The following is an 11,992-nucleotide window of genomic DNA, read 5'->3' on the forward strand; positions in this document are numbered from 1 at the left end:
GTGTAGAGGGTACAGTGACTAGTTGTCATGGTGGGTGGGGGTGTAGAGGGTACAGTGACTAGTTGTCATGGTGGGTGGGGGTGTAGAGGGTACAGTGACTTAAAATTGCTTCAACAGCATTGACTACAGGACAGAGAGAAACACACTGACAGCATTGACTACAGGACAGAGAGAGAAACACACTGACAGCATTGACTACAGGACAGAGAGAGAAACACACTGACTACAGGACAGAGAGAAACACACTGACAGCATTGACTACAGGACAGAGAGAGAAACACACTGACAGCATTGACTACAGGACAGAGAGAGAAACACACTGACAGCATTGACTACAGGACAGAGAGAGAAACACACTGACAGCATTGACTACAGGACAGAGAGAGAAACACACTGACAGCATTGACTACAGGACAGAGAGAAACACACTGACAGCATTGACTACAGGACAGAGAGAAACACACTGACTACAGGACAGAGAGAGAAACACACTGACAGCATTGACTACAGGACAGAGAGAAACACACTGACAGCATTGACTACAGGACAGAGAGAAACACACTGACAGCATTGACTACAGGACAGAGAGAGAAACACACTGACAGCATTGACTACAGGACAGAGAGAGAAACACACTGACTACAGGACAGAGAGAAACACACTGACAGCATTGACTACAGGACAGAGAGAGAAACACACTGACAGCATTGACTACAGGACAGAGAGAGAAACACACTGACAGCATTGACTACAGGACAGAGAGAGAAACACACTGACAGCATTGACTACAGGACAGAGAGAAACACTGACTACAGGACAGAGAGAGAAACACACTGACAGCATTGACTACAGGACAGAGAGAGAAACACACTGACAGCATTGACTACAGGACAGAGAGAGAAACACACTGACTACAGGACAGAGAGAAACACACTGACAGCATTGACTACAGGACAGAGAGAGAAACACACTGACTACAGGACAGAGAGAGAAACACACTGACAGCATTGACTACAGGACAGAGAGAAACACACTGACAGCATTGACTACAGGACAGAGAGAAACACACTGACAGCATTGACTACAGGACAGAGAGAGAAACACACTGACAGCACTGACTACAGGACAGAGAGAGAAACACACTGACTACAGGACAGAGAGAGAAACACACTGACTACAGGACAGAGAGAGAAACACACTGACAGCATTGACTACAGGACAGAGAGAGAAACACACTGACAGCATTGACTACAGGACAGAGAGAGAAACACATTGACTACAGGACAGAGAGAGAAACACACTGACAGCATTGACTACAGGACAGAGAGAGAAACACACTGACAGCATTGACTACAGGACAGAGAGAGAAACACACTGACAGCATTGACTACAGGACAGAGAGAGAAACACACTGACAGCATTGACTACAGGACAGAGAGAAACACACTGACAGCTTTGACTACAGGACAGAGAGAGAAACACACTGACAGCATTGACTACAGGACAGAGAGAGAAACACACTGACAGCATTGACTACAGGACAGAGAGAAACACACTGACTACAGGACAGAGAGAGAAACACACTGACAGCATTGACTACAGGACAGAGAGAGAAACACACTGACAGCATTGACTACAGGACAGAGAGAGAAACACACTGACAGCATTGACTACAGGACAGAGAGAAACACACTGACAGCATTGACTACAGGACACAGAGAAACACACTGACTACAGGACAGAGAGAGAAACACAATGACAGCATTGACTACAGGACAGAGAGAGAAACACACTGACTACAGGACAGAGAGAAACACACTGACAGCATTGACTACAGGACAGAGAGAAACACACTGACAGCATTGACTACAGGACAGAGAGAGAAACCCACTGACTACAGGACAGAGAGAAACACACTGACTACAGGACAGAGAGAAACACACTGACAGCATTGACTACAGGACAGAGAGAAACACACTGACAGCATTGACTACAGGACAGAGAGAGAAACACACTGACAGCATTGACTACAGGACAGAGAGAAACACACTGACAGCATTGACTACAGGACAGAGAGAGAAACACACTGACAGCATTGACTACAGGACAGAGAGAGAAACACACTGACAGCATTGACTACAGGACAGAGAGAGAAACACACTGACAGCATTGACTACAGGACAGAGAGAAACACACTGACTACAGGACAGAGAGAAACACACTGACAGCATTGACTACAGGACAGAGAGAGAAACACACTGACAGCATTGACTACAGGACAGAGAGAGAAACACACTGACTACAGGACAGAGAGAAACACACTGACAGCATTGACTACAGGACAGAGAGAAACACACTGACAGCATTGACTACAGGACAGAGAGAGAAACACACTGACAGCATTGACTACAGGACAGAGAGAGAAACACACTGACAGCATTGACTACAGGACAGAGAGAGAAACACACTGACAGCATTGACTACAGGACAGAGAGAAACACACTGACAGCTTTGACTACAGGACAGAGAGAGAAACACACTGACAGCATTGACTACAGGACAGAGAGATAAACACACTGACTACAGGACAGAGAGAGAAACACACTGACAGCATTGACTACAGGACAGAGAGAGAAACACACTGACAGCATTGACTACAGGACAGAGAGAAACACACTGACAGCATTGACTACAGGACAGAGAGAGAAACACACTGACAGCATTGACTACAGGACAGAGAGAGAAACACACTGACAGCATTGACTACAGGACAGAGAGAGAAACACACTGACTACAGGACAGAGAGAGAAACACACTGACTACAGGACAGAGAGAGAAACACACTGACAGCATTGACTACAGGACAGAGAGAGAAACACATTGACTACAGGACAGAGAGAGAAACACACTGACTACAGGGCAGAGAGAGAAACACACTGACAGCATTGACTACAGGACAGAGAGAAACACACTGACAGCATTGACTACAGGACAGAGAGAGAAACACACTGACAGCATTGACTACAGGACAGAGAGAGAAACACACTGACAGCATTGACTACAGGACAGAGAGAGAAACACACTGACAGCATTGACTACAGGACAGAGAGAGAAACACACTGACAGCATTGACTACAGGACAGAGAGAGAAACACACTGACAGCATTGACTACAGGACAGAGAGAGAAACACACTGACAGCATTGACTACAGGACAGAGAGAGAAACACACTGACAGCATTGACTACAGGACAGAGAGAGAAACACACTGCCAGCATTGACTACAGGACAGAGAGAGAAACACACTGACTACAGGACAGAGAGAGAAACACACTGACAGCATTGACTACAGGACAGAGAGAGAAACACATTGACTACAGGACAGAGAGAGAAACACACTGACTACAGGGCAGAGAGAGAAACACACTGACAGCATTGACTACAGGACAGAGAGAAACACACTGACAGCATTGACTACAGGACAGAGAGAGAAACACACTGACAGCATTGACTACAGGACAGAGAGAGAAACACACTGACAGCATTGACTACAGGACAGAGAGAGAAACACACTGACAGCATTGACTACAGGACAGAGAGAAACACACTGACAGCATTGACTACAGGACAGAGAGAGAAACACACTGACTACAGGACAGAGAGAGAAACACACTGACAGCATTGACTACAGGACAGAGAGAAACACACTGACTACAGGACAGAGAGAGAAACACACTGACAGCATTGACTACAGGACAGAGAGAGAAACACACTGACTACAGGACAGAGAGAGAAACACACTGACAGCATTGACTACAGGACAGAGAGAAACACACTGACAGCATTGACTACAGGACAGAGAGAGAAACACACTGACTACAGGACAGAGAGAGAAACACACTGACAGCATTGACTACAGGACAGAGAGAGAAACACACTGACTACAGGACAGAGAGAGAAACACACTGACAGCATTGACTACAGGACAGAGAGAGAAACACACTGACAGCATTGACTACAGGACAGAGAGAGAAACACACTGACAGCATTGACTACAGGACAGAGAGAGAAACACACTGACTACAGGACAGAGAGAGAAACACACTGACAGCATTGACTACAGGACAGAGAGAGAAACACACTGACAGCATTGACTACAGGACAGAGAGAGAAACACACTGACAGCATTGACTACAGGACAGAGAGAGAAACACACTGACTACAGGACAGAGAGAGAAACACACTGACAGCATTGACTACAGGACAGAGAGAAACACACTGACTACAGGACAGAGAGAGAAACACACTGACAGCATTGACTACAGGACAGAGAGAGAAACACACTGACTACAGGACAGAGAGAGAAACACACTGACAGCATTGACTACAGGACAGAGAGAAACACACTGACAGCATTGACTACAGGACAGAGAGAGAAACACACTGACTACAGGACAGAGAGAGAAACACACTGACAGCATTGACTACAGGACAGAGAGAGAAACACACTGACTACAGGACAGAGAGAGAAACACACTGACAGCATTGACTACAGGACAGAGAGAGAAACACACTGACAGCATTGACTACAGGACAGAGAGAGAAACACACTGACAGCATTGACTACAGGACAGAGAGAAACACACTGACTACAGGACAGAGAGAGAAACACACTGACAGCATTGACTACAGGACAGAGAGAGAAACACACTGACAGCATTGACTACAGGACAGAGAGAGAAACACACTGACAGCATTGACTACAGGACAGAGAGAAACACACTGACAGCATTGACTACAGGACAGAGAGAAACACACTGACAGCATTGACTACAGGACAGAGAGAAACACACTGACAGCATTGACTACAGGACAGAGAGAGAAACACACTGACAGCATTGACTACAGGACAGAGAGAGAAACACACTGACAGCATTGACTACAGGACAGAGAGAGAAACACACTGACTACAGGACAGAGAGAGAAACACACTGACAGCATTGACTACAGGACAGAGAGAGAAACACACTGACTACAGGACAGAGAGAGAAACACACTGACTACAGGACAGAGAGAAACACACTGACAGCATTGACTACAGGACAGAGAGAGAAACACACTGACAGCATTGACTACAGGACAGAGAGAAACACACTGACAGCATTGACTACAGGACAGAGAGAGAAACACACTGACAGCATTGACTACAGGACAGAGAGAGAAACACACTGACAGCATTGACTACAGGACAGAGAGAGAAACACACTGACAGCATTGACTACAGGACAGAGAGAGAAACACACTGACAGCATTGACTACAGGACAGAGAGAGAAACACACTGACTACAGGACAGAGAGAGAAACACACTGACAGCATTGACTACAGGACAGAGAGAAACACACTGACAGCATTGACTACAGGACAGAGAGAGAAACACACTGACAGCATTGACTACAGGACAGAGAGAAACACACTGACAGCATTGACTACAGGACAGAGAGAGAAACACACTGACAGCATTGACTACAGGACAGAGAGAAACACACTGACAGCATTGACTACAGGACAGAGAGAGAAACACACTGACTACAGGACAGAGAGAGAAACACACTGACTACAGGACAGAGAGAGAAACACACTGACAGCATTGACTACAGGACAGAGAGAGAAACACACTGACTACAGGACAGAGAGAGAAACACACTGACAGCATTGACTACAGGACAGAGAGAGAAACACACTGACAGCATTGACTACAGGACAGAGAGAAACACACTGACAGCATTGACTACAGGACAGAGAGAGAAACACACTGACAGCATTGACTACAGGACAGAGAGAGAAACACACTGACAGCATTGACTACAGGACAGAGAGAAACACACTGACAGCATTGACTACAGGACAGAGAGAGAAACACACTGACTACAGGACAGAGAGAGAAACACACTGACTACAGGACAGAGAGAAACACACTGACAGCATTGACTACAGGACAGAGAGAGAAACACACTGACTACAGGACAGAGAGAGAAACACACTGACAGCATTGACTACAGGACAGAGAGAGAAACACACTGACAGCATTGACTACAGGACAGAGAGAGAAACACACTGACTACAGGACAGAGAGAGAAACACACTGACAGCATTGACTACAGGACAGAGAGAGAAACACACTGACAGCATTGACTACAGGACACAGAGAGAAACACACTGACAGCATTGACTACAGGACAGAGAGATAAACACACTGACTACAGGACAGAGAGAAACACACTGACAGCATTGACTACAGGACAGAGAGAGAAACACACTGACTACAGGACAGAGAGAGAAACACACTGACAGCATTGACTACAGGACAGAGAGAGAAACACACTGACAGCATTGACTACAGGACAGAGAGAAACACACTGACAGCATTGACTACAGGACACAGAGAGAAACACACTGACAGCATTGACTACAGGACAGAGAGATAAACACACTGACTACAGGACAGAGAGAGAAACACACTGACAGCATTGACTACAGGACAGAGAGAGAAACACACTGACAGCATTGACTACAGGACAGAGAGAGAAACACACTGACTACAGGACAGAGAGGGAAACACACTGACTACAGGACAGAGAGAGAAACACACTGACAGCATTGACTACAGGACAGAGAGAGAAACACACTGACAGCATTGACTACAGGACAGAGAGAGAAACACACTGACAGCATTGACTACAGGACAGAGAGAGAAACACACTGACTACAGGACAGAGAGAGAAACACACTGACAGCATTGACTACAGGACAGAGAGAGAAACACACTGACAGCATTGACTACAGGACAGAGAGAGAAACACACTGACTACAGGACAGAGAGGGAAACACACTGACTACAGGACAGAGAGAGAAACACACTGACAGCATTGACTACAGGACAGAGAGAGAAACACACTGACAGCATTGACTACAGGACAGAGAGAAACACACTGACAGCATTGACTACAGGACAGAGAGAGAAACACACTGACAGCATTGACTACAGGACAGAGAGAGAAACACACTGACAGCATTGACTACAGGACAGAGAGAGAAACACACTGACAGCATTGACTACAGGACAGAGAGAGAAACACACTGACAGCATTGACTACAGGACAGAGAGAGAAACACACGGACAGCATTGACTACAGGACAGAGAGAAACACACTGAGACTGTCCAATATAGAGTTTGAACTGTGTGTTCTGGGTAAGGGGTGTTTTGGTGAGGGGTAGGTAAACACACACCCCCTCTAACCAGCGGCCACAGCAGCACTGGGTCTGTAAGGGAACCACCCCTGTGACAGTCGGCAGCTGCCAAATCCCTCGCTGCCATGGAGAGCAGGGGGGTATGTTGTGTGTGTGTGTGTGTGTGTCATTAGAGTCCACAGCGTTTGGTTCCACAATGACACACACATATCCTGTTGATCTGTGAATCTTCCATGTAATCAAGCTATTAAATGAGACGAGTTCGCCTCCAGGCCTGCTGTTCATTACGTTACAACTCAGAAACAATGTACCCATCACGCCACCCGCAGTCTGCTCTGGTTCATATAGGAACACCTGCAGAGCCTGAAGTCTGTACCCCCGTCAACTCTGAGGACTAACCAGGAGGGCCTAAATGTTGGGGAATGTCGGATAACTGTGGTCTTGGCGAAGACATGGAAACAGAAAAAGGCCTACTATTGTTTTTTCAGGCAAAATAGCAAACATGACATTCCTGACTTTCAACATAGAAGAAAAGTTTAACGGTTGTAAACCAGTCAGAACGGGTTGAATAATGGTCCTCTCTCTTTAGATAATCTGGTATCAATTCACTAAAACATTTTCGACAAGTGTTGGGTTTGAACAGAGCATATAGCATCAAGGCAGTAACGGGTAGAAGTTGTTGTTGTTAGTTTGAACAGGCCGATACAGCGGCGGGGGGGTTGAAAACTATTATGTTGCTACTGACTGGTCGTGAAAACGAGTTGCATTCCAACGTGGAGACCTCCGCGACATCATTCCTCTGATACATCTACAGACACATTCTGCGGGTTGGTTGGTTTGGAGGAACGACGAGACGAGGGCAGAAGACAGGAGGGCAGACGAGAGGATGGACAGAAGAGAGGACAGAAGAGACGGGGACAGACGAGAGGACAGACGAGAGGATGGACAGAAGAAACGGGGACAGACGAGAGGACAGACGAGAGGATGGACAGAAGAAACGGGGACAGAAGAAACGGGGACAGACGAGAGGAGGAACGGCGAGAGGAGGAGAGGTTCTGCATACTCGCCACCGAGATCCGCTGTTCCCCCCCCAAAACCCCATTTTCCTGCAGTCGGCGGGTTGGGTCTGATTTTGGGAAGGAGGTCTGTGTTACTTTACCTTGTTGAAGGCGAACAATTCCTGTTTAATTTTCTCTCTCTGTGGGTCGTTGCCCTGCCGACGGAACCTAAACTTCATCATCGTGCGTCCCGGGCAGCGGAGAGGGTGGTTTCCCGGAGCGGTGGATTCCTGAGCGGTTGAATAAATGCGGAGGAACAATGTGGCGAGGATCCTTCCTACCATGCAGCTTGCAGCGGTGCTTTCTATTCTGTTCGGTGGGGCTGCAGCTCTCTGCCTGTCTATCCGACTCAAAGTACCGTTCTCCTAGCAGCAGGAAATTATGCTGGCATCTTTTTCTAAATAAGAGTCCCCCTGCAAAGACATGCTAAACTTTGCGAATATCGATTTTTTTTTCTTCGCTTTACTGCAGTACACAGTAGCGGTGCGTGGGTAACATCACTGGCCAAGCCAGAAAAAGCTATATTCCACCCTATGTGTTGTTTGCTCTATAATTAGTTAATATGCCTTGACACCGTAATATATAGACCTAAAGGCAGAGACACAGTGATATATAGACCTAAAGGCAGAGACACAGTGATATATAGACCTAAAGGCAGAGACACAGTGATATATAGACCTAAAGGCCTTGACACAGTGTTATATAGACCTAAAGGCAGAGACACAGTGATATATAGACCTAAAGGCAGAGACACAGTGATATATAGACCTAAAGGCCTTGACACAGTGATATATAGACCTAAAGGCAGAGACACAGTGATATATAGACCTAAAGGCCTTGACACAGTGTTATATAGACCTAAAGGCAGAGACACAGTGATATATAGACCTAAAGGCCTTGACACAGTGATATATAGACCTAAAGGCCTTGACACAGTGATATATAGACCTAAAGGCAGAGACACGGTGATATATAGACCTAAAGGCCTTGACACAGTGATATATAGACCTAAAGGCAGAGACACAGTGATATATAGACCTAAAGGCAGAGACACAGTGATATATAGACCTAAAGGCAGAGACACAGTGATATATAGACCTAAAGGCCTTGACACAGTGATATATAGACCTAAAGGCAGAGACACAGTGATATATAGACCTAAAGGCAGAGACACAGTAAATATATAGACCTAAAGGCAGAGAAACAGTGATATATAGACCTAAAGGCCTTGACACAGTGATATATAGACCTAAAGGCCTTGACACAGTGATATATAGACCTAAAGGCAGAGACACAGTGATATATAGACCTAAAGGCCTTGACACAGTGATATATAGACCTAAAGGCAGAGAAACAGTGATATATAGACCAATAGGCAGAGACACAGTGCTATATAGACCTAAAGGCCTTGACACAGTGATATATAAACCTAAAGGCCTTGACACAGTGATATATAGACCTAAAGGCAGAGACACAGTGATATATAGACCTAAAGGCAGAGACACAGTGATATATAGACCTAAAGGCAGAGACACAGTGATACAGTGCCTTGCGAAAGTATTCGGCCCCCTTGAACTTTGCGACCTTTTGCCACATTTCAGGCTTCAAACATAAAGATATAAACTGTATTTTTTTGTGAAGAATCAACAACATGTGGGACACAATCATGAAGTGGAACAACATTTATTGGATATTTCAAACTTTATTAACAAATCAAAAACTGAAAAATTGGGCGTGGGGTGGAGCAGGAAGTGCTGCTCACACACAGTCCTCCTCCAGTGTATTGTATAGGGGGCTATGGAGAGCTGGAGAAGGAAGTGCTGCTCACACACAGTCCTCCTCCAGTGTATTGTATAGGGGGCTATGGAGGGATGGAGAAGGAAGTGCTGCTCACACACAGTCCTCCTCCAGTGTATTGTATAGGGGGCTATGGAGGGATGGAGAAGGAAGTGCTGCTCACACACAGTCCTCCTCCAGTGTATTGTATAGGGGGCTATGGAGGGATGGAGAAGGAAGTGCTGCTCACACACAGTCCTCCTCCAGTGTATTGTATAGGGGGCTATGGAGGGGTGGAGCAGGAAGTGCTGCTCACACACAGTCCTCCTCCAGTGTATTGTATAGGGGGCTATGGAGGGGTGGAGAAGGAAGTGCTGCTCACACACAGTCCTCCTCCAGTGTATTGTATAGGGGGCTATGGAGGGGTGGAGCAGGAAGTGCTGCTCACACACAGTCCTCCTCCAGTGTATTGTATAGGGGGCTATGGAGGGATGGAGAAGGAAGTGCTGCTCGATATGTACCACACACAGTCCTCCTCCAGTGTATTGTATAGGGGGCTATGGAGGGGTGGAGCAGGAAGTGCTGCTCACACACAGTCCTCCTCCAGTGTATTGTATAGGGGGCTATGGAGGGGTGGAGCAGGAAGTGCTGCTCACACACAGTCCTCCTCCAGTGTATTGTATAGGGGGCTATGGAGAGGTGGAGAAGGAAGTGCTGCTCACACACAGTCCTCCTCCAGTGTATTGTATAGGGGGCTATGGAGGGATGGAGAAGGAAGTGCTGCTCACACACAGTCCTCCTCCAGTGTATTGTATAGGGGGCTATGGAGGGTGGAGAAGGAAGTGCTGCTCACACACAGTCCTCCTCCAGTGTATTGTATAGGGGGCTATGGAGAGGTGGAGAAGGAAGTGCTGCTCACACACAGTCCTCCTCCAGTGTATTGTATAGGGGGCTATGGAGGGATGGAGAAGGAAGTGCTGCTCACACACAGTCCTCCTCCAGTGTATTGTATAGGGGGCTATGGAGGGTGGAGAAGGAAGTGCTGCTCACACACAGTCCTCCTCCAGTGTATTGTATAGGGGGCTATGGAGGGGTGGAGCAGGAAGTGCTGCTCACACACAGTCCTCCTCCAGTGTATTGTATAGGGGGCTATGGAGGGGTGGAGCAGGAAGTGCTGCTCACACACAGTCCTCCTCCAGTGTATTGTATAGGGGGCTATGGAGGGGTGGAGCAGGAAGTGCTGCTCACACACAGTCCTCCTCCAGTGTATTGTATAGGGGGCTATGGAGGGGTGGAGCAGGAAGTGCTGCTCACACACAGTCCTCCTCCAGTGTATTGTATAGGGGGCTATGGAGGGATGGAGAAGGAAGTGCTGCTCGATATGTACCACACACAGTCCTCCTCCAGTGTATTGTATAGGGGGCTATGGAGGGTGGAGCAGGAAGTGCTGCTCACACACAGTCCTCCTCCAGTGTATTGTATAGGGGGCTATGGAGGGATGGAGAAGGAAGTGCTGCTCACACACAGTCCTCCTCCAGTGTATTGTATAGGGGGCTATGGAGAGGTGGAGAAGGAAGTGCTGCTCACACACAGTCCTCCTCCAGTGTATTGTATAGGGGGCTATGGAGGGATGGAGAAGGAAGTGCTGCTCACACACAGTCCTCCTCCAGTGTATTGTATAGGGGGCTATGGAGGGATGGAGAAGGAAGTGCTGCTCACACACAGTCCTCCTCCAGTGTATTGTATAGGGGGCTATGGAGGGGTGGAGCAGGAAGTGCTGCTCACACACAGTCCTCCTCCAGTGTATTGTATAGGGGGCTATGGAGGGATGGAGAAGGAAGTGCTGCTCACACACAGTCCTCCTCCAGTGTATTGTATAGGGGGCTATGGAGGGATGGAGAAGGAAGTGC

General features: G+C 47.1%; 1 protein-coding gene across 1 annotated transcript in view; it reads right to left on the minus strand.

Annotated features, from left to right (window-relative positions):
• LOC135538774 (lethal(2) giant larvae protein homolog 1-like) overlaps window positions 1-8,626 on the minus strand; it is a 109,750-nt gene extending 101,124 nt beyond the window's left edge. Inside the window, exon 1 of the mRNA XM_064964690.1 lies at window positions 8,408-8,626. Coding sequence (XP_064820762.1) covers window positions 8,408-8,590 — 183 coding nt within the window. The 5' untranslated portion in view covers window positions 8,591-8,626. The remainder of the gene's footprint in view (window positions 1-8,407) is intronic.
• Between the last annotated feature and the right edge of the window lie 3,366 nt (window positions 8,627-11,992).

Source organism: Oncorhynchus masou, unplaced genomic scaffold (genome assembly GCF_036934945.1).
Source record: "Oncorhynchus masou masou isolate Uvic2021 unplaced genomic scaffold, UVic_Omas_1.1 unplaced_scaffold_181, whole genome shotgun sequence".
Classification (NCBI taxonomy): domain Eukaryota; kingdom Metazoa; phylum Chordata; class Actinopteri; order Salmoniformes; family Salmonidae; genus Oncorhynchus; species Oncorhynchus masou.